Below are 18,140 nucleotides of genomic sequence, written 5' to 3'. Positions count from 1 at the left end.
CTCCTGATAAATGCATCAGCATTGATATAAGAGACACTTGAAAAGATAGTCTGCTGCTGATAAATCTAAATCTTTAGGTAGTGTAATGCTAAAAGAAGCAAGAGAAGAAGAGGAGAGTGACATGCATTCCAGGATGCATCTCGGACAGGCTGAGCAAGACATCAAGTACCGTAGCAGCTCTTTTCGAAGGCTTAACATTCATAGAGCACAACGAAACTCAAATTGTGAAGAATCATAGACAGATACTGTTAAACGTGAGCTATAAAAATGCTGCAATATGAGTAACACCACATGGATGAGTTTATGACTCACATTTCCTGGCTGCAGCCTAACTTCTGGATGTGCTGACACAAACACTGACAAGACACAGTTGGAGGCAGAAATAACTGGGCGGAGTTGCACATTACAAGGGTGGGTATTATGAAAAAAGTGAAGAAAGCAACTGAGAATGGAATAGAGCAGAGACTGGATAAAGCAACTGAAACTGCAGATAATAACAAGAGCATTTTCAACCTGGGTGCACTTTTTCCGGCTCTGAGCCATTTGCAGTGGAGTTTTATATTCTGGAATGTAAAGCGGAGTCTGCGCACTAAACTGCGACCTGCATGTGAAGAAGGAATTTCCTGATTTCGAGTGTTTCCTGCATGTTGACAGATCACTCAAAACCTGTTTTGAAGAAAGGACTCGCCTGAACGCTTGGAGACTGCTTAATGTTGGTAATTTAGGATCACAGGTCTAATGGAAATCTAAGACATTATGGTCTAACTGTACTTTCTCTGCAGTTTCTTTAATTACTAAAGTGTTTAGGCAAACGGGGTGTGAAATTCTGATCCAAAGACTGTGCTGTGGAGTGGGAGGGATGGCAGAATCAATTGAAAATGGTGAGTGTAAAACATGCGTTTGAACTATAATAGCTTACAGGACATTGCATCATGGGAGTGAATGTTATGTTGGCCATATGAATATATTTGTAACACTTTATTTGAAGAATGCCTACACAGAGACTTCATAGTACATGTATAAATATTTCAAGTATTTATAAAGCAATTCTAAGTAGCAAGTTATTGCAAGACAATAATGTTTGAGAAAGTAAATTACAATGCATTGACATAAACTAAAGTTATGGACATTTGTTGTACTTTTAATGCTGACATAAAGCACAGAGTAATGCAACTGTTAAGGCAGAGACCCTTAGAGACCCTTAAGAACACCATACGTTCTATACAGCTCTGCTTGAGTTAAAGTATATAAAGTATAATTTCTACGTAGGATACCTAGATCTTTCTAATAGAAGTTGCTTATCAAAAAACTGTAATAACTCACACTGGTTTCAATTTTAAAACACTTAAAAATAAGTGCTTTGGTAAATATTTATGTATATATAGATTTTACTGTAGTAATATTTTACAGATGGTAAGAAGACATCTTAATATTTAATAGAATTGATAAATGGTGTTCTGCCTTTTAAGTTCCATTACATGATAATTATGCATTATAATATTGTTACAAATGGAACAAATGTCCATCGTTTTAGTTTAAGGGCCTTTTATAAAACAAAAAACTCACAATTTGGGGAGGAGGATGGTTGAGGGGGGTTTGGTAGGGGGTGGGGCCAAAAATCATGCTTAGAGCCCACAAAAGGCAGCCCTGATTTTATAAAATCAAATTGTGAGTATTTTTTATTATATATATGTATTATATATAAATATATAAATACATAATATAAATATATATTATATATTTTATTCATTTCCAAAAAAGTTGGGATGCTGTGCAAAATGTAAATAAAAACAAAATGCAATTATGTGTATCAAAAATCATTTAAACCCCATATTTGATTGAAAATATTACAAAGACAACAAATCAAATGTTGAAACTGAGAAATTTTATTGCTTTTTGAAAAATATATGCCTATTTTGAATTAGATGTCAACAACACTCTCTAAAAAAGTTGGGACAGGGGCAGGTTTACCACTGTGTTTCATCACCTCTTCTTTTAACAACACTCTAAGCGTTTGGGAACTGAGGAGACCAATTGCTGTAGTTTTGAAAGTGAAATGTTTTTCCATTCTTCTACAGGATTTCAGCTGCTCATCAGTTTGGGGGCTCCTTTTTGTTGTGTTTTTCATTTCATAATGCACCAAATGTTTCAGTGGGTGACAGGTCTGGACTGCAGGCAGGCCAGTTTAGCACCCAGACTCTTTTAATATGGAGCAATGCTGCTGTAATACATGCAGAATGTGGTTTGACACTGTCTTGCTGAAATAATCAAGGCCTTTCCTCGAAAAAGACGTTGTCTAGATGGCAGCATATGTTGCCAAAACATGTATATATCGTTCAGCATTAACTGTGCCTTCACAGATGTGTACATCATCTATACCACGTGCACTAATGCCCCCCTATACCATCATGAATACTGGCTTTTGAACTGTGCTCTGATAACAAGCTGAGTGGTCTTTAGCCCAGAGGACACAGTGTCCATGATTTCCTAAAAGAATTTCAAATGTTGGTTTGTTGGACCACAGGACACTTTTCCACTTCACCTCAGTCCAGTTTAAATGAGCTCAGGCCCAGAGAAGGTGGCAGCATTTCTGGATCCTGTTTATGTACAGTTTGTTCCTTGCGTTTGTGGATGCAGCAACAACCTATTTTCACAGACAGTGGTTTTCAGAAGTGTTTCTGAGCCCATGCAGTGATTTCCACGGCAGAATCATGTCTGTTTTTAATGCAGTGCTGCCTGATGGCCCAAAGATCACAGCCAGCAAATACTTGTTTTTGGCCTTGTCCCTTGTATACAGAGATTTCTCCAGATTCTCCGAATCTTTTAATGTTATTATGTACCGTAGATCATGAAAAGTAAAAGTTCTTTGCTATTTTGTGTTGAGAAACATTATTCTTGAATTGTTGCACTATTTGATTGTGTAGTCTTTCACAGAGTGGTGAACCCCTCCTCATCTATATTTCTGAAAGACTCAGCCTCTCTGGGATACACAACTTTACCAGCCTTTTGTTGCCCCATCCCAACTTTTTTGGAATGTGTTATTGGCATCAAATTCAAAATGGGCAAATATTTTTCAAAAAACAATAAAATTTCAACATTTGATGTGTTGTCTTTGTACTATTTTCAATTAAATATAGGGTTTAAAAGATGTGCACATCATTGAATTTTGTTTTTATTTACATTTTGCACAGCATCCCATCTTTTTTGGAAATGGAGTTGTGTATATATATATATATATATATATATATATATATATATATATATATATATATATATATATATATATATATATATATATAGTCTACTGTGAGAGTTTTATGTGGATACATAATACGTTGATCTTTCTTTCTATTGACCAAGATGAAACTGAGACGATGATGGAAAAACTTCTGCAACAGTACAAACAGAGTGTAGAAGAACTTTCACATCACCCCATCATTCACCAAAATAAGTATGTGTATAACCTCAATGACTGTAAGGCTACATTCAGATTACAAGTTTCTTTTGTCTGGTTCAGATCTGTTCTTTCTGCCTTGATGGTTCTTGTTAATGTTTGCAAGTGACCCATATCTATTTGTAGTGTGAACTGACCCATGCCCATTAACAACCTGTATGCGCCCGACCTAAGGGTGAAAAGCAAATTAGTGTCATCTCAACCTGGTAATATAATAATGTTTTGTGCCATTACAAACTCCAGTTTGGTGTTAAAAAGTGTAACAGATTACTAAATACATGCTATGCTCCTTTAGTGCCCATAATAATATTACTACTCCCATCAGTGGCGTCTCTACATTAAGGGCCAGTGGGGCCTCGCCCACCAGATGTCGCTGTGGAACAGTGCACAACATGATCAATAATTCAGTATAACAAAAAAAATATACATTTTAGCTTCATAACTAATATTGTTGCACGTTTATTAAATATGACAGTGGTAATGCTGCCCAATACATTCCAAATATCTTCCTGTACCAGTTGAGTAAATGCCAGTAGCTGACCTATTTCTCCTGGCAGTCTTTGTTTGATGATCGTGAAATGTAATACAAGTTAAATTAGATATCCAGCCATTAGAGCAAAAATTAGAGATTAAACATTTGGGATGACACCAGCCAGAGGATTTCAACAACAATCAGTCTGAAAAGGACAAAAAATGCTCCTTCAGTCCAGAGAGGTTCAAGAGAAAAACATGGCTGACTATGTAACTAAAACCACTCTTCTGCTTTCCTCGCCTGCTTCTGCTATGCTATGACTTGAATTCATTCATGGACTTTGAGAGAAAAGTTTTTGACAAGTGTGCCCAGATGAAAGATCGTCGTGCATCTTTTCTTTTCAAGCATTGACCGTCACTGGTGAGTCATCTGCATTATTACAAGGTGTGTTATTCCTAATGCCCGGAAAGCTTGTTTCCCTGCTCTGATATGTTGCTTTGGATATGTTTTTGCAGAGCACAATGATCATACACTGCTAGATCACTTTGTATTTGTAATGCGATGCTGTATAACCAGGTTTTGTGAGATCTGATGTCATTATCATGTCACTCATATTCCTGTCCCCACTTCCACCAGTTCCTGCACCACCTTACATTAATTTGTGATTTCATTGATGGAGTGAGTTTGTGTTTGGATCAGGTTTGTGTGTAGTTTCATTGACGAGTCGGCTGCTGCCCCTACAATTTTGTGCCCCACCAGGCTTTCTGTGCCAGAGACGTCACTGCTCCCCATTTACCAAGACTGAATATTGGCTGTGCATTATTTGACCTGTGAAAAGCTCATCTTAATTTGGTACTAATGTGGCCATAGTTTGAACTCAGAGAAAAAAGAGAGACTTTTTAAAACATTTATATAAATCATTCATAAATGCCAGCCATGACACAGATTCTACCAAATTATCTATGATTCTCCCTATCTGTGCCTCTTTCAATCCCTCTGTCCTCTGTGTGTTGTCCTTTCCTCCTCCTTCACCCAGGTGTTCCCCATTATGTCTGGCTATATTTGGCCCTATGCTTCAGTTCTTCTTTGTATAGTCTCATGTCTACCCTGTGTTTAGTTTTCCCTTCATGATTCCTGTTCACAAGTCAAGCAGTGTGTTCTTTTCTACTGTTTTCTGTGTTTGTTGTAGTTTGTTTTTTTATTAAATAAATTAAGCTTGCACTTATATCCAGCCTCCTTACTTACCAAACATAACAATAGTTTAGAAAAACACTGTTTTAAACTGCTATTTTCAAATAATTTGGTGGATTTTACCACTTTTTGAAAGAGGAGCGTTTGCCTTAATAATAATTTAACTGTTTGCTTTCCAGATTACTGTGTAAAAGCACACATTGAAACTCTTTGCAATCCCTGCATAGCTAAAGCTACTCCTTACTTTATTATTCCTGCATGCTCTGGCTTCTGTGGTTTATGTGTGGCAGAAATTTCACAGCGATTGATGATGATGCACAGCACGTAGCTCAGAGATTACACTCCAATTTAAACAGGAATATTATAATATTATAATAATATTAATATTATTCAACCCACCAACCCAGAATGTCACATTTCAAACCAGAAAGCCAAAAGTCACTTATTTTCTTGATGTATATGTCAAAATAATATCTTATTTTCAAAAATAAATAATCATTTGATAAGTAATACATTTTTTTCTGCTTTGTAATTACTTTGACCTAGTCACAGACAGAGTCTAAAGGATAAACAGAAGAATAATAACTCTTTTTTTTCCCTCCTACCTCACAGAAACAGGCTTTCATACAAAAATCACATGAGCCCAACACATGGTCTTATGTTAATCATGAAAATGCACCTGTGTTCATTTGCATGGAAGTTCATAGTAGATAACCCACTTAACTGCCCCCCCTGCCCCCTCAATACGAAATCAGTAGGCTATCGGTAATTAGCACCCCTCTTAGTAAATTTGTCCCAAATGTCTGAAATGCTTCTAATACAGTTTAATGAGTTTGCAGTGTACTTTTTGCAGATGGAGTATAGAAAATGTAATATTTGACTTTTATTTCTAGTGAAGAAGAACTCAAGAGTATTCAGGAAATTCTAAGGACAGAAGGTGACAGAATGAACGAAGAGATAATGGAATGGGAACAAAAGATTCATTTCTGGAAAACGCTGTACACTCAAATTCACTCTAATTTGTGTTCTCTGTTCAAGAGATCAAAACCGCCAAGAGGTAATTCATTTTTCCTTTTCATTTTCCTTTTCATGTGTCTGAGGTTTAAATGGTAACATTGGTCTGATAATTTTTTATCCCAGCTTTGGTTTCTCTATGCTTATGCAGTTGCCTGTCTATTTAAATTAAACATAAGTAATTAATGTATTTCCCCCTTTTTGAGCTCCCTCCCATGCAGAGCCATTGCAAGTTGACAGTTTCAAGAAAAGTGAGTGAACTTTCAAATGGATTTAACATCAGCTTTTTAAAATTTGATTACAATTGATGTTTCTATAAATAATAACAGCGTGTCGTCCTTTTTCCCAAAGGTGCAGCTAAACACAAACAAAATCTTGATAACTTAACAAAGGTTATCGAGCAAACACTTGAAACTAACGAAGAACTGGAAAGCAATGTGAAAGATCAGACAGTTGCAGACAGCAGTTCGAAAGCCGGCTGGGGACAGAGGCTTGTCCATTACCTAAATTTTGCCAGTGATCTACTGGATCAGGCATTTAATCGGTTGGTGAAAATGTACGCTGCCACAAGCATCGATCTTCAAGGTGAGTTATTTAATCACACATGTAATTTAGACAGTACCTGAACACAATTTACCTTGATAAGAAGTGGGTTTGCCTGTAAAAACACCATATATCTCTGGAAAACATGCCAATAAAAGTAACCAAAAATATTCAGAAAAGTAGTTTAGTAGTAGTTGCTCCCAGTCATCGCATGGATTGGTTAAACTCAGTCAGCAGCACACCTGATAGTGAAGTACTGATCAGCCAAACCAGGTACTGAATGATGATGATGACTGCAAGTAATACTCAGCTTCCACGAAGAAAGATTTGGAAATGGTTAATCGAACACATTAACATACATAAAATCAGCCAAAATAAAAATGACCTCACTTTACTTCTTTGTTCATTAAGTGCTTTGACATTGAGGCATATTTCACATATACTTCAGACTCCTTTTTAATGACATTTGTTGCTTTACATGTCACTTTACTCTATGGACAGTAAATCACTCATAAATATGCTAGGAACAATAATTTGACTGAATCTTAGTGGGATGGTGGGAATAAAAGTCATCCATTCCCTGTAGATGCTGGGCAGCCTCATGAATGTAAGTGGACTACTTTGTATTGCAGATTAAAGATCCACATAACCTGCATTTAAGACAAAACAGAATGAATCTATCTTTGGGTTAATAGTGCAACATTGAACTTCAGACAGTGTCAGTTAAACAGGATCACCAGTGCACAATTATACCTGTGCCTTCTTCAATACCATAAGCGAAGAAGAACATCACTAACAGTGCTAGCATTTAACCCCAAGAGGGTTAAACTTAGGATTTTCCTCAACAGTGTATTGGCTGTTGAATTAACGCTTTGGCACGATACAATTTTAAAGAAGACTAAAAAGGAGAACGAATGATAAACCAAATGATTAAAAAGAAGTCAAAAGTACAGGCAAATTGTGCTTAAGTGTGAAAGCATTTAATGACTAAAGAGGTAAAATCAAGATCATTTTTTTAATTTATTTTTCATTTATTCATTTTCTATTAAAAAATTTTCTCCATTTTTGCATAATTTGAAAACTGCAGCTGAACTTTACATTGTGTTAAAATTTCATGATGTACAAACTAAGAATGTTGAGAATGTTTCTTCCTTCTCCAAGAAAGTTACCAAAAGTTACCATTTTTGATGAAGGTTTTGCTCCAACACTGACAATACGCTCACCGATCACTTTATTAGGTGCACCTACCTTGTGTCTACATTTATTGACCATTTTATCAGCTCCACTGACCATATAGGAGCACTTTGTAGTTCTACAGTTACAGACTGTAGTCCATCTGTTTTTCCATCTTTTATAAGGTTCATTGTGCTGTAAACAAAGATAAAATAAAGGCACTGTTAAAACTAGAATGATAAAATCCAAATATTATATGTGCATAAAGCTATGCTCTATGTAATATTAACAAAACAGTAATATTCACAGAAAAAAGAAAATACATGATTGCAAAAGAAGTGAAAGTGATTGGTGGAAACTATATACAGTACTTCGTCGGATGCAGTTCCCTTCACAATTATTGGCACCCCTGGTAAAGGTTATGAGGAAATTAACGTTTTGTCACATTAGTTTCATCTCACAATGAAAAAATGAGAAAAAACTAAATTTAATTGAAATATTTTTATTATGAGGAAAAAAAACATCAAGAAATATTTATTTTTAACAAATCTATATGTGCCACAGTTTCTGCCCCTAGAAATTCTTATAAACAAAATGTAACTGAAGCATTTTTCCCATATTTCCCTGCTCTGTATACTCCAACCTTATAAGATGTTATAGAAGATTAAGTGCTGTTTTATTGGGAGGTTGTACAAAGTATTTAATGCAGGGGTGCCAATAGTTGTGGTGCATATGGTTTTAATAAAAATATTTAATTCTTGGTGAGGGATTTTTTTATTCTCAATAAATTTACTTCAATTAAAGGTTGGGTTTTTCTAATTTTTTCAGTGTGATTAAGCTGATTCATCAAAAGGTGAATTTCTCATAACCCTTTTTACTGATTTTAACAGGGAATATTTATTTGATTTGGCTTCAGTTTTGTTTATTTGTATTTATTTATTTATTTGAATTATCTTAGGGACACAAAGTACTTGTACATCCTGCTCCGATGTGAAGGTAAGCTCTGACTGTTGTTCAAATCTTCACCTCTCCTTTATCCTCTGGATTAAAAATTCCAAAAAGTCCATTCATTCTAATTAACTGTGACACTGGTAACATTAAGTGCAGTTTTAAAAATCACTGTACCTAATTATAGCATTAATTTCAGCATTTTATCCTTTTGATAGACAAACATTTTATTTGTGACATAAAAAATTAATCAACAATAAAACATTTTTAATAAGTTCTCTTTTATGCTACCCAGGACACAGAATGGGAGCTCGTTGTACCTGATGCTGTGGCTTTATCAGTAAATGGAAATGTAAAGTACAGGTACTGTTCTGTCTTTTTGTACATTATTTTAACTAAATATCAAGCTAGTAGTTCACTTTTCCATTTATCATGTTAGGGTGGTCTTAAACATGTTCTACAGAGTGGATTAGGCAACTAAAGCTGATAAAAAAACTTACTTTAAGAAAAAAAAGTCTCATTTATACATCCATTTATTTATAAATGTTAAAAGTTTGGCGCATTACGTTCTAATGCATTATGTTGTGTATTTTGCATATATATATAAAATACACTGACATGCCAAAAGTCATGGGATGGTGTTACCTCAGAGGGTGGCTTGGGAACAAGAAATCACATCCACATTCAATACAGGAGGCCCCACATGCACATCCCACAGGTCAGTGCAGCGTTCTTTAGCTTCCATGGGATACGGGAGCAGAAGACCCAACAGACCTCTGTCAACACCATGACTCCGGACACGTGGCCTCACCTGGGCTCGTGAGGTTGCCAACTGGACCCTAGAGGACTGGAAACGTGTGGCGTGGTCCAATTAGTGATGGTACCAATAGTTTCGGGCTGATGGTGGGGTTTGTGTGTGGCACAGACCCCATGAAGCCATGGACCCTGGTTGTCAACAAGACACTGTGCAGGCTGGTGGTGGTTCCATACTGGTGTGGGGTGTGTTCTCATGGCGTGGGTTGGGACCACTGGTACACTTAAACAGCCCTACATGGACTTCATGTACCTCCACAATGATGGGATATTCCAGCAGGATAATGCACTGTGCCTTTGGGCACAAGTTGTCCAGAATTCTGGATAGATTCTACGAATTATGTGTCCTGCACATTCACCCCAATCGAGCATTTGTGGGATGTGGTGGAGAGATCCATTCACACCAGAGATCCTGCACCTACAAATACTACAGTGCTGTGGGTGGCTATCCTCATGGCATGACTCAACATCCCTCCAGACGTCTTCCGTCCACTTGTGGAATCGGTGCCACGTTGAGTTTTTTATAAAATAAATAAATAAAATAGATTTTGTCTGATTTTATGAAGGTCAGTACAGGTTCCACCAATACTGAAATGTTGAGTATGGGCTGATATGATCTGTTTTTGTTTCTACTATTAAGTTAATTTTAACTGAAACGCTTGATTTAAAGTAAGATTTAAGCATCTAAAAATAGGCTATCATTCTTAAACTACTTGAACCCTTTACTACCCCACAAGAAGAAATGCACAGCAAAAACATCTCATCACACAATATGAGTGTTTGCTATTTCAGGGTCGATAATCACAAAGATATTTTTATCCATTTTCATCAAAGGGGGCAGTAATTTTGCCTTTGACTGTAAAATTGCTCCAGTAGCGGGGTCCTTGTAATATTTATGAAGCTGACAAAGGGGCTTGATGCAGGGGCTCAAATTTGGTCTGACAGTAGGGGGACAAACATCTGAAGACTATTGCATACAGCAGTTCAGACCTTAACCTTGCATGGCCAAAGTTTTATTACTCATTTCTATAACCTAAGAATAGCTCAACCAGTTTGCATTGAAGTCCCTGTAGTTACTGAATAATAAGCCTTAGTATGTAATAAGACTGGGATTTTAAGGGGTTAAACTGTGTGAACAATGTATGCAAACAGTTACCGTTTTCATACTGATATGTCATGCCTTATATATCAATATTAAAACACAAACAACAAATAATATTAGACAGTATAGAGATTCAAGTTCAGTGAACATGTCCCCTTTACCCTCACTGAATCTGCACCACCGGCTGGATGTGTACCCATTTGTTTAGGACTGAATTTTAAGTGCATATTTCATGATCTGATTACTATTTCAAAATCAATAAAATACAAACTATGAATTCAGCTTCTCAGTTAAGGCAACAAGTGCTTGTTGTTGAGCATACATTTAATACAGTTCAACAGAAGATACAGATGGTAGTGATGCAGTCTTACACATTTCATCTATGCACTTTTCTGGGTTCACCAGGTTCACTGCTGCACCAGGGAGTTATGAGTGCACGGTCACTGGTCTCCGGTGGGAGAGCTCCAGTGAAGTTGAACTGGAATACTGCTGGAGTAACTGGGAACTAGTGAGTGAAGTTCTGGAGAGAGAACAGTATCATCCTGGTGGCCCATTGCTGGACATTACTGTTATCAGAGGGACGCTGAATGCTGTCCATCTACCACACTTTCTCTGTTTAGGTACAAAATAACAAACTCAAAGATGTCAGAATATGTAATAAAGAGTCTGTGTTCTACACAGAGAATGAATTTGTAGACCTTTGTGGGTCTTTACAGGTTCAGAATCATCACTGAGGGATGCAGTGAGGGTTTTCCATGATGCGGATGTTGGTGCTTCTTTTGAGACTTGCAGTCTGAGCCGCTTCCATGCAAAACTGCTCCAGCCCACGTTCTCCCCAAAAGGTGTTCTTGTTAAAAATGGATTCCGAGTAAAGGCTCACTGCGAGATCTTGATCTATCACGTTTTGGCTGCGCCTCTGACTCTTCACATATACATAATTCCACATGATATAAAAATGAAAGAGGTAAGCTGTATGATGATAAAAGCCAGTTGTGAGGTTCTATATAGAACCATTAACACTCAGAGAACCCTTTGTATACTTAAATGCTTCTTTGCCTGTTGAAATGGCTCTTCAGATTGATGGAGAATGTGCTGTAAATGGTGCTATATAGAACCTTTTTTGAAAAGAGTTCTATATAGCACCAAAAAGAGTTCTTCTATTGTTACGATGTCAAGCTTGTTACAATAGAACCCATTTTCTTTACTAAAGAACCCTTGAAGAACCATTATTTTTAAGTGTGTACAACAGTAGGAGTAACTTTATTTTAAATCGACTGATTTCTTGTTAAGTTTGCAAAACAGCTTAATTTGTTGGAGAGTGTTTCATGCCATAGAATCAAATCTTTGTCAAATTTCACAATTATTTTTGCATATTTTAGTTATGTAGTACATTTTGCATATTTTAGTTATGTAGTACCTGTAAATTAACTCATGCATGTAATTTTTTCAAAGTAACTTCACAACAAAAAAAATCATTTCAAAAGCCAAACCTACATTTCAAACGTATTCCTGAATAAAGACTCATTAACATATAAAAATTACAGATGTGATTTTAATCCTTCATGGATTTATAACATTGAGATATTTGTCTAAAGCAAAATACAAAGAAATGAAATAAATCAGTAAATAGACACTGTATTTCCAAATGAAATTACTACTGCAGGAAATCTATAAGCTTTTAGGAGAGGTTTATATATAGTTTTCCATTTCATGTTGTTTAATCATATGTTTGATAGAACTGTAAGAACTACACATGTACACTGTATTACTGCAACAAAAATTGGAAAAAAAAGAAATGTGAAAAATTACATTTAAGGATGAAGGTTTTCATGCAGTGACATAAAAAGTACACTTGTGGGAATTTACTAACATAAAAGTATTATTAGGCTAGCACTGTTTTGGAAAAAAAAATGATGCAGGAATACAAATGTGAATTTTTGCAGGCTGTGGAAAAGGAAAGGAGTGATAAATGTGTGAAAATATTAAAGCCCAATCCAAAGTCCTCACTCCAAATGAAGAGCTGGTACAAGCTGAAAACTTTACAGAAGACAAAACAATCCCACTATGATTCTGAAATCACTCCCACGGTAACTCTCCCAATTTTTTACTTTCTGTTATTTGATTATTTTTGATTACGTTTCATTTTATTTTTCTGTCATTCTTTCATTAGAGCTTAAAACTGAGATACAACACTGCTACTACAAACTTCTTTGAGGTGTACATCAGCAATCCTGAAGAAGACTTCTACTTGCAGCTGACGACTGAAAAAGACAATGAAGTAGTTTGGGAGGTACCAATACGAGGAAGTATGTGGCAGAATCTTACAGCTAGTCCCGAAGTTCACACTTGTGGTTTTTGTGTGCGTCTGTGTGCTTTCTGCAAGTGTGTGGACCATATTTAATAAACATGTTGGTGACATTGTTCTATAAATATCAAGAAGAAAGTTGAAATCCCAGAGAACCGAAATCCAGGTTTTCTTTCTAAATTAATCTGGCTTTTTTGTGTGCACAATATTGTGGCGTCCACCTCAGTGTGGCCGTGAGGAGCTTAGGCCATGTGACCATGCAAAGTGGCTCTCGGGAGGCACCACACTCCCAGCGTAAAAAGGTACTGTTGCTGCTGTTGCTAACAATGTTGTTGTGTGTGTCAGTGTTTTGCGTTTTGATTGCTAAATTGTGTCTGTGGAGGGAGGCTTGTCTGAGATATTGTCCACCCTCCACATATGTCGTATCCTGTTAGAGTGGCACTATGCTGGGCATGTCTTGCTGCCTTTTGAAGTACCTATTCATCCAAAGAGCATTTGAGCATTTGAACCTGTATACGCAATGTTTTGGGCCTTCTTCTACGCTGACACATATACATGTTCAAGGTATGTTCTGTGAATAACTTTCCAATATCCACTAAATGGCTGATATGTTTTGCAAAAATTCCCCTTTTTGATATCAACTGGTCAGTACTGATCTTGGGTCACATGTAAACAGTATCCCCCCCAATCTCAAGGCTGATGTCGCTTGTCCCGTCCACATTGCCTTAAAAAAAAAACACCAAACAAAAGCTAACCTAGCAAGCATAATTTAGCTATCAACTAGCTCAGTTGCAGCTAATCTAAGCTGTCAACTAGCTCGGTGATACAAGTTGAAAAATCTAGTCCAAAGGAGTCACAAATCGTTCAAAGTTTAGTTTCACTGTGTTTTTTGCCACTATAGCCGTATGTACAAAATAGTGGGTTAAGTAGGGCATGATGATTGGTGGAGGGGCACTGGCCTACTAAATAACTTCCAAGCCTGAGCAGGGATAGCCTAAAGTGCGACCTGTATACATAGAGCCTGTTTCACTCGTTTCTCCCTGCATTGGTCACACAGTTGTGTTTGGTTCTGCTTCAGTGGCGTAGCAGGCTGGGAGTGTTGGACAAAGAATGTCAATCAAGCATGTTCATTAGAGTATTACGGCCACGCCCGGGCAGTTCTCAGATAGGTCTGACGGGCCGTTTTTAGGCTGTGTTTTATTACATCTCTAGTGTGTTTGTTTCACAAACATTTTCAATGTTTTACACTGTTCACTGGGACTTTAACATGATATATATCCACACACTTGCTGCCTTAATACGGGCTTGGACACTCCACAAGGGTGGACTTTAGAACATGTTAGAACATAATCTTATAGTAATATTGTCCTATTATATCCATTTGCTCATTCTGCAAAATATGGTGTTTAACATTTTGTTTTTTGTTTCTGTCATGTTAGATGATTTCAGTGTGATGTCTGGATCTCTGTGTAAGTGAAGTCAAAAGGCCTTGAAATAGTTCACAGTAGAGTGCCTTGGTAATGTGGAGCAGACACAAAAAAAATTTTAAATTATCATTTTTTGACCATGTTCCCATCTATCACATTGGTGGACTCTCTGTAATACTGTATATGTTTGTGTTTGCAGATGGACATAAAGATTGTTCCAGCTCGCACAGTATGTTTAGAAAGAAAGTGGCAGGCCCATTGTTTTGGTTATGTACCTGTTTTTGAAATATCATAAAATCTGAAGTACTGCATGATTTGAAAATCTCATAGACCCATATTTTATTCACAATAGAACATAGAACGCATATCAGATGTTGAAAGTGAGACATTTTACCATTTCATGAAAAATATTAACTCATTTAAAACTTGATGGCAGCAACGCATCTCAAAAAAGTTGGTACAGGGCCATGTCTACCATTGTGTAGCATCCCCTCTTCTTTTAACAACAGTCTGTAAATGTCTGGGAAGTGAGGAGACCAATTGCTGGAGTTTTGGGAGAGGAATGTTGTCCCATTCTTGTCTGATGTAGGATTCTAGCTGTTCAACAGTTCTGGGTCTTCTTTGCTGGATTTTTCATTTCATGATGCACCAAATGTTTTCTATGGGTGAAAGGTCTGGACTACAGGCAGGCCAGTTCAGCACCTGGACACTTCTTCTGCGAAGCCATGCTGTTGTGATGAATGCAGTATATAATTTATCACTGTCTTGCTACAATATGCAAGGCCTCCCCTGATATAGACGTTGTCTGGATGGGAGCATATGTTGTTCTAAAACCTCTATATACTGTTCGGCATTGATAGCGCCTTTCCAGATGTGTAAGCTGCCCACGCAATGGGCACTAATGCATCCCCATACCATCAGAGATGCAGGCTTTTAAACTGTGCGCTAATAACAATCTGGATGGTTCCTCTCCTTTTGAGTCCACAGGACATGGCATTCGTGGTTTCCAAAAAGAATTTTAGATTTTGATTCATCTGGCCACGGAACAGTTTTCCATTTTGCCTCAGTCTATTTTAAATGAGCTTTGACCCAGAGAAGACGGCAGCGTTTCTGGATTGTGTTGACATATGGCTTCTTCTTTGCATGATACAGCTTTAACTTGCATTTGTGGATTGCACAGCGAAGTTCACAGATAGTGATTTCTGGACGTGTTCCTGAGCCCATTTCAGTGTTGCCTGAGGACCCGAAGATCACAAGCATCCAGTATCGACCACCGTCCTTGTCCCTTGCGTACAAGTATTCCTCCAGATTCTCTGAATCTTTTGATATTAGGTATTGTAGATGGTGGGATATTCAAAGTCTTTGCAATTTTACGTTGAGAAATATTTTTCTGGAAGTGTTTTACAATTTTTAGACGTGGTTTTGTGCAGATTGGTGAACCTCTGCCCATCTTTGCTTCTCTGACTCTGCCTCTCTAAAATGCTCTTTTTATACCCAGTCATGTGAGTTAGTTGCAAATTGCTCCTCCAGCTGTTTTTATTAGTACCGCTTACTTTTCCAGCCTTTTGTTGCCCTGTCCCAACTTTTTTGAGATGCGTTGCTGCCATCAAGCTCTAAATGAGTTAATATTTTTCATGAAATGGTATCTGATATATGTTCTGTGTTCTACTGTGAAAAAAATATGGGTCTATGAGATCTGCAAATCATTGCATTCAGTATTTACATTTATTTACATTTTACACAGCGTCCCTACTTTTTTGGAGTTGGGGTTGTACATATATCTGTCTAATTATTTCAATCTTTCTCTTTTCAGCTGTTTGCTTTGTGGACGAGTACATGAAGGAGCTCATCCAGAGGGTCAGATTAGTGAGCCCCATTGCAGATGACCTAAAGCTCCTCATTGGAGATGAGAAGTATTCCATCATAAGAGGATGTACAACACCACAGGAGCAGATGAGAACTCTCTACTCTTTCCTGGCAGGAGGGCAGGAATTAAAGGTGAAATTTTATGAGAGTCTTCAGAAGAACGAGCCTCTCATTGTTGAAGAACTGCAGAGGCAGGAGTGTCCTTGAGTTTTTAATGGGAAACAGACACAGCAGTGTTTTCACTTAGGATTCTGGTAAACTTCATTTTAACTTGTGGATGTTCGCACAAGACAGCTGCCCCACATAACCTCTGTTCAGTCAAAGGTGTTCCTCAGAAATTAAAGCAAGAAGATGCAATACCAATATTAATGGTGGATGAAGGGACACATTACCACCCAGACCTACTGGACATAAGGTCAGGGCTGTGGCCACTATGCAGTCCTTAGCCAGCATAGATGTATGATAGGTAAGCAAGTCATAAACATCCCATACAGCCAGTGAAGACATCAGTGGATTACAGTGGAACACAAAGCAATCAAAGAACAGTGATGGAATTATAAATTCAATAATGGAGGGTCAGTGTTGGTCTGTAGGTCTAAATTTAACCAATGAATGAAGCAGCCTAACTGGATTTGATGGGAGATTAGACAAGCGGGCTGTATTGGGTGGATGAAAACATGTTTGTACTTTGGATCATGGATAATCAATAAAAAGAGAAATGTAAATGAGGAACAGTACTGTCTATTTCTCCTTTATTTTGCAAGCAAGACTCAATCATAGACCCCATTTACACCTGGTCATTTCATGTGACTTTTGGATTGTGGACCTGGATTGGACCTGGATTCATGTGACCTGGATTGTCACCTGATAAGATTTTAACCACATGCATTTACACTTGGTAATCAAATGTGTTTCCACTTAGACTGAAATCTGATTGTTGTACAGCGAGTAAAATGACAAATGCTGAGAACCTAGTTTGACTAGGGCTGTCAATTGATTCAACTAGTTCATTGTGATTGATCATATTAGTTTGTGTGTTTGTCCTGTTTGCTCTAATTTGATACCACAGAAAGACTTTTTCCTTTTTAAAACAGCATAAATGAGCAGACAAAATAAGATTCATCAGAATAAATTTATTACCATAAATAATTCAATTTGAGCCTGAACATAATCTCATGTGAACACAGGGAAGTTCTCCCAGAGGTGGGAGTTAAAATCTTTTCAAACAGGGGCCTCTGCCAGTCGTTCCCAGCACACCCTCACTTTTCACTTGGGTCTACCTGGTCTGACCACCAGTCTGCTCTGCCATCCAGCTTACCACCAGATGGTGATCGGTTAACGGTTGATGGTGATGTTCTTCAGCATATTGAAGGTGACTTTTCTTGTGCTTTCGGGTCAGAGGAGGTGCACATCTTCGGGCATGGAGACCTTCAGTGTGTAGTATGTGCCTTACTGTGAAAACTGAAACCTCAGTGCTGCCACCAGATCTTTCTGCAGGTCTTTTGCAGTCACTCAGGTTTTTGACCACCTGCCTCCTCAGAAATCTGGTGACAGCCAGTTATAGCTTCCTCTTTCTGCCACATCCAGATAGTGTAACCGGTGTTCCTTTAACTTTGAACTTGCAAACTATGCTTCCGACTGCATCTCTAGAATCATTCAGTGCCTTTTTGTATCCTTTTCCATGTTTGTATGAGGCTCTGATCTCTTCTCTTAACTTTTTGGACAACTCTCTCTCCCATATTTCTAACATGTCAAACTTTACAGTCAACAAAAACCCCTTAGCCAGTCCAGGTATTTGATGTGTTTTATCTCAAGCACACCTGATGCAACTA

The 18,140-nt window shown here is 37.5% G+C and overlaps 1 protein-coding gene across 4 annotated transcripts; it reads left to right on the top strand.

Annotated features, from left to right (window-relative positions):
• Positions 1–8: 8 nt before the first annotated feature.
• LOC118816700 (NACHT, LRR and PYD domains-containing protein 1 homolog) lies at positions 9–17,887 on the top strand. 4 transcript variants are annotated; one of them, XM_036583232.1, is made up of 14 exons: positions 10–881; positions 3,361–3,451; positions 6,011–6,174; positions 6,353–6,382; positions 6,483–6,716; positions 8,806–8,843; positions 9,091–9,158; positions 11,116–11,330; positions 11,427–11,674; positions 12,654–12,797; positions 12,881–13,016; positions 14,455–14,484; positions 14,642–14,671; positions 16,256–17,887. In XM_036583232.1, the coding sequence occupies exons 1-14, from the start codon at positions 860–862 to the stop codon at positions 16,513–16,515; spliced, it is 1,710 nt and encodes a 569-aa protein (XP_036439125.1). In that variant the 5' UTR covers positions 10–859; the 3' UTR covers positions 16,516–17,887. The 4 variants fall into 4 exon arrangements, with proteins under 4 accessions (XP_036439126.1, XP_036439125.1, XP_036439124.1 ...); XM_036583231.1 differs by having other exon boundaries at positions 6,338–6,382; XM_036583233.1 differs by lacking the exon at positions 12,654–12,797 and having other exon boundaries at positions 9–881; positions 6,338–6,382.
• The last annotated feature ends 253 nt before the right edge of the window (positions 17,888–18,140 follow it).

Source organism: Colossoma macropomum, unplaced genomic scaffold (assembly GCF_904425465.1).
Source record: "Colossoma macropomum unplaced genomic scaffold, Colossoma_macropomum, whole genome shotgun sequence".
NCBI classification, from domain to species: Eukaryota; Metazoa; Chordata; class Actinopteri; order Characiformes; family Serrasalmidae; genus Colossoma; species Colossoma macropomum.
Note: the sequence above shows the minus strand (reverse complement) of the source record. Positions and strands in the feature narration are given on the sequence as shown.